The sequence below is a fragment of the Phalaenopsis equestris genome, unplaced genomic scaffold (assembly GCF_001263595.1).
Source record: "Phalaenopsis equestris unplaced genomic scaffold, ASM126359v1 Scaffold000360, whole genome shotgun sequence".
Classification (NCBI taxonomy): Eukaryota; Viridiplantae; Streptophyta; class Magnoliopsida; order Asparagales; family Orchidaceae; genus Phalaenopsis; species Phalaenopsis equestris.
The window spans coordinates 61,559-66,723 of NW_018164802.1; the positions used below are offsets into that span (position 1 = coordinate 61,559).

The window sequence follows — 5,165 nt, forward strand, 5'->3', positions numbered from 1 at the left end:
TGTATAGTCCCTAAGCCCAGAATTTGAGTGCATTGAATGCTATGATAAAAACTTCTCTTAATTGTCACTAACAACTTATATGTGCTTTTAACAATATAAATCGTTTAATAATTAAAACTATAGAGTTATTTTATTGATGTAGTATAGTTTCTTCACTTGCTGTCTATAACTTATCAGAAATAATATCAAACAATGGTACCAGCAATTAAAAGAAAAAGAAAAGAGATGTATATACAATTCAGATATATTTTAATATCCGCTTTTATACTGCTAAAATTAAGAGTGTAAATGGGTGGAACACGAGCGAGCTCAGGACTCAGGTCATGTTAGGCTCGTTTATATTTCGAGCTCAAAAAGTGTGTCCGTGTTCGGCTCGTTTGCTTAGCGAGCGAACACGAGCCATTCACGAATATATAGTGCAAAGAGTCGTTTTGATAACAACACTAATCACGTAGTCATAAGATGTTAAAGATTATGACAAGGTTCAAAATATCATTTTAATCTAACTTAATAATTTTTATTCTATTTTCTTAATTAATACTTTTAATTGATTATAATATATATAAGTTATTAGTATTTTGAGCCAAAACGAGGCGAACACGAATGAACAAATATTTATTTGTGTTGTTGGTGCTCGGCTCATTAACTTAGCGAACAAGACTGACATGAGTTTTTTCACGAACTGAGCATGAACCGTTCACAAAAAACAAGTTTTTTTTTATATGTAAATAAGTAAAGTGACATGTCCAGAAATTCCCACAGAAAAACTATCAAAAAAGAAAGCATGCCGCGCAGGTGAAAGCCAACAAGACACTCCGTCAGCCCCGCAGCAAAAAGATTGCCACATCTGATTTATTCCTATTATTTTCTAGCAACCTTTGATTTCAAAAAACAGAAAGCCAGACGCAGCCGCAAGTGGGAGATGGAGAGAGAGAGAGAGAGCGCAGATAAGCCTTATAAAGAACCGCAACACTCCTAACACCAGAAAGCTCTCCCCTTCCTCTCCCATCGTCTTCCCCGAATAGCCTTTAATCCTCCTTTCCACCTCACAAAACAGAGCAAAAGCAGGGCAAGACATGAAGAACATGTAAAAGGAGGAAAGACGATCTGAAACTCATTTTCAGTGTGGTTGGGGGTTGCTCTTCCTGTTAGAGTGATGCGTGCTGGAGCTTGCACAATTCAGCAGGCCCTCACAGCCGAGGCGGCCTCCATTCTCAAGCATTCCCTTAACCTCGCTCGCCGGCGCGGCCATGCTCAGGTCACTCCTCTTCATGTCGCCGCAACTCTCCTCAACTCCTCCTACTCTGCTTCCTCCCTCCTCCGTCGTGCCTGCATCCGTTCACATCCCCAACATCCCACTTCCCTCCCTCTCCAATGCCGAGCTCTCGAGCTCTGCTTCAACGTCGCGCTAAACCGCCTTCCTACATCCCCTCCCCCTTCATCTTCCTCCTCTCTCCTCCACTCCCATCCCTCTCTTTCCAATGCCCTCATTGCTGCTCTCAAACGAGCTCAGGCTCACCAAAGACGAGGCTGCATTGAGAGCCAGAACCAGCATTCGCATCAAACCCAGCAGCAAAACAACCAGCCACTGCTTGCCATCAAGGTTGAGCTCGAACAGCTCATCATCTCCATTCTGGACGACCCGAGTGTCAGCAGAGTCATGAGAGAGGCAGGCTTTTCCAGCATCAGCGTTAAACAAAACCTTGAAGAGGATTCCTCCTCAGGCTTCGGATTGGCAGTATCCACCCAATCTCAGTCCTTAGTTTTCGACAACAGCAGTGTTTTCCTGCCAACTCACTTAATGAAAACGGTAGAGAAGAAGGAAGATGTAAGATTGGTTTTAGAAGTAATGATGAGAAGAAAGCAGCAGCAGCAGCAGGATAGGAGGTGTGGCAGCGCCGTGGTGGTAGGAGACTCTGGTTCCATAGCCTTTAGAAGTAATGATGAGAAGAAAGCAGCAGCAGCAACAGCAGGGTAGGAGGTGTGGCAACGCCGTGGTGGTAGGAGACTCTGGTTCCATAGCTGAGGGAGTTATGGATGAGTTATTGCAGAGGTTGGACAGAGGAGAGGTGCCGGAAGAGTTGAGAGGAGCTCAGGTAATTAAGCTTCAGCTCAGTTATGTGCATCTCAGGCTTTTGAGCAAAGTTGATGTTGAGATGAAGATTTCTGATCTTAGAAGAAGGGTCCTCTCTTCTTTAGAAAAAGGAGTTGTTGTCTATGCAGGGGACTTGAGATGGGCAGTTGGTGATGACGGTAGAGCTTGGGAGAGTTTAGCGGGGTTTAGACCAGTGGAATATTTGATATCAGAGGTTGGAAGGCTTCTATCGGAGATAAAAAATGGTCTCAATGGAGTGGGAGGAGAAAGAGGAAGGGTTTGGGTGTTAGCTTTTTCTAGCTATAAGACTTACATGAGATGTAAGCTGATTAAACCATTGCTTGAGTCTCAGTGGGATCTTCAGGCTGTACTGGTTCCTTCTGGTGGCCTTGCATTGAGTCTCCAAGCCCCTTGGTGAGCACTTCTACATGTATTTATATCTCCCTTTTCATCTTTTCTTTTCATTTTGTATGAAAGAGCGCTCAAAATGTCATTTTTTTAATATCCGGTGTTTCTTAGGACTGGAAGTTACAAAAAAAATTCATATGAGTTTAATCGAGGAAAATTTGTTTGCAGTAGCATGGACTCAGTGGTGTCAAAACTCAAGCAGTATCACTTACAGATGTTGGATCCTAGAGATTCTAATGCTGAGGAAGAGGAAGAGAAGTTTCTTTGCTGTGCTGAATGCTTCACAAATTATGAGAAAGAGGTGGCCTCAGTTTTAAAATCTGAGGCTAAAGATGCCATTACTGGAAATACCAAGTTGCCATGTTGGCTCCAAAGCCAAATACCAGAGAAGCCTCATAAGGTACATGAAAAAGATTTCCTTTCCAAGTCCTTCTAAATGATTTGTTTATATTTTTTATAGATTTATAAAAACAATTAAATTTTGAATCCAAATAATATTTCAGACTAACTTTCTTGAATTGAGGAAGAAATGGAAGAGACTCTGCCAGAATCTTCACCAGTCTAGAATCAGCATTGCTCAAGCGCATCCTTCTTTCATCAGCAAAGCATATGCTTCATCGCATCCATGGCCGTCAAATAGCCTGCCTTCAACCAATAGCCTGTTAAGCATTGAACCTAGCTCAATGTCATTCCCAGCTCATAGCAAAAGGAGCCCAAAGCAATGGCCGTCAGAATCAAACCCAAAGTCATCGAAGAAACTAATCATGACCACTCTTGCACTCTGCAACCATCTTTGCTCTGATTCTGCAACATCAAATGATCATATAAAGCCATCTCCTGTAAGTCCAAGAGGATTAACCCAGAAGATCCAGGAGAACATTCCATGGCAGTCTGAGCATATTCATTTGGTTGTAGATGCACTGCTCGATTGCAGATCGAGTGAGAAGAAGGAGACTTGTATAGTGATTCATGGGAATGATCGGATTGCCAAGAAGCGTTTGGTTCGTTTAGTAGCTGACTCATTCTTCGGATCCACTGAAAGCGTTCTACACATTAATATGAAAAGATCAACAGGTGCAGCAATCGATCTAATCAAAGCTGCACTAGTAAAGGAACCTAAAGCTGTTGTTCTGATTGACGACATTGATTGCACCGCTCCTGAGTTTGTCAAATTGATCCAAAATGGAATCAAAGATGGATATTTTAAGGATTCATGTGGAAGAAAGGTAGGTTTGCCTAGTCTGATGTTTATATTGACAAGTTCTGCATCAAAGGAGACTGAACCGGTGGAAGGAGATGGCTGTGACAAAGTTATTAGAATGAGGATGTGGACAGATGGGGAAGAGGAACATCAACAGCAGTCTAATGAGAAGAGAAAGAGTGAGTGGAATCAAACAAGAGAAAAGAAGCAGCCGAGAACTTCAGATGGTGATGAACTGGATCTTAATGTAGCCATAACCAGTAATGATGATGGTAATGATGATTGTGGCCTGAGTGATCTCACGAACGATGCCAGTCAAGTTGGCAACGAGGTTCAGCTCCCTGCAAAAACTGTCTTAAATTTTGATATTAACACGGATGTGTTTGGCAAAATTGTAGAGAGATTCACGGTCAGGCTTCAACGGGCATTTGAAGAAGTGGTTGCCGGAAATAGAGAGAAGGAAACGCTGGTGGTAGACCCTGCGTTGGCGGAAGAGCTGGCCACGGCTTCCGGGTATTTTTTGGAGTTCGAGTTTGATAAGTGGGTAAGGGAGGTTTTTCAAAATTGTATTCCAACGGTCAAAAAGGGCGGTAAGGTAAGATTGGGTATGGAGGGCAGAGTAGAGAATAGGCTGGAGTTAGGATTTCTGGGCTCGACTCTCCCAATGAAAATCTCTGTTGATTGAGCCCTATATGTAACATGTGATGTCCAAATATGCCACCGAGTATTTTTGTTTTGTATTGTTGATTTTATTAATTTAGCTAAAATGCACTTTCATTGTACAAATATCAAATCGGTCTCCATATTCTTTTAATATGTGCCGAAATGGACCCCCATAAAGAACTATTATAGCCCCCATTAGAATAATTTGAAACAAATTTGACACTTTTATATATTTTGAGACTAAAATAGCCGATGTAAATAATCAAGGTACTATTTTGATATTTTACTTTTTTAACATTTAATAGAGTTGCAGCTCTTGATAATTTACAAATCAAATAAGTTGTCTTTGAGAAATTAGATGATGAAAATTTTGATAAAATCAAGAGATTTGAATTTTTAAAATGCATTATATAAATGACAGATGCCAAAAATTTGGCTTTTGTTTAGTACTCTTTCTTCCCTTATATTAGTTTCTGTCTGGAATAAGCAGACATGCAAAAGCTCTTAACCATCTTTTTGACATTTTGTTTGGATGTGCTTTGCCATGCACGCGGGAAAAGTGATGGGCGGACAAAGCTAGTATGAAGAAAAGAACAAATTTTATGTGACAGTGGGATTTAGCTTTGACTGCTCCATGTTTGGAATTCCTGTAAGGAATCAATCTTTAGATTATGATCTTCTAAAAGCGATAAAATAGAGAATCATACAAGATATGTTTAATGGAACTTTACGGAGTGCATTAATGTGTTGCCTCGTTTTCATCCCATGCCATGCCATCTCAAGATTTGTATCCGACTT

At 41.0% G+C, this 5,165-nt stretch overlaps 1 protein-coding gene across 1 annotated transcript; it reads left to right on the forward strand.

Moving 5' to 3' along the window:
• Positions 1 to 988: 988 nt before the first annotated feature.
• LOC110026276 (protein SMAX1-LIKE 4) lies at positions 989 to 4,534 on the forward strand. The gene is made up of 4 exons (XM_020727159.1): positions 989 to 1,866; positions 1,979 to 2,509; positions 2,672 to 2,903; positions 3,007 to 4,534. The coding sequence occupies exons 1-4, from the start codon at positions 1,157 to 1,159 to the stop codon at positions 4,387 to 4,389; spliced, it is 2,856 nt and encodes a 951-aa protein (XP_020582818.1). The 5' UTR covers positions 989 to 1,156; the 3' UTR covers positions 4,390 to 4,534.
• Positions 4,535 to 5,165: the final 631 nt, after the last annotated feature.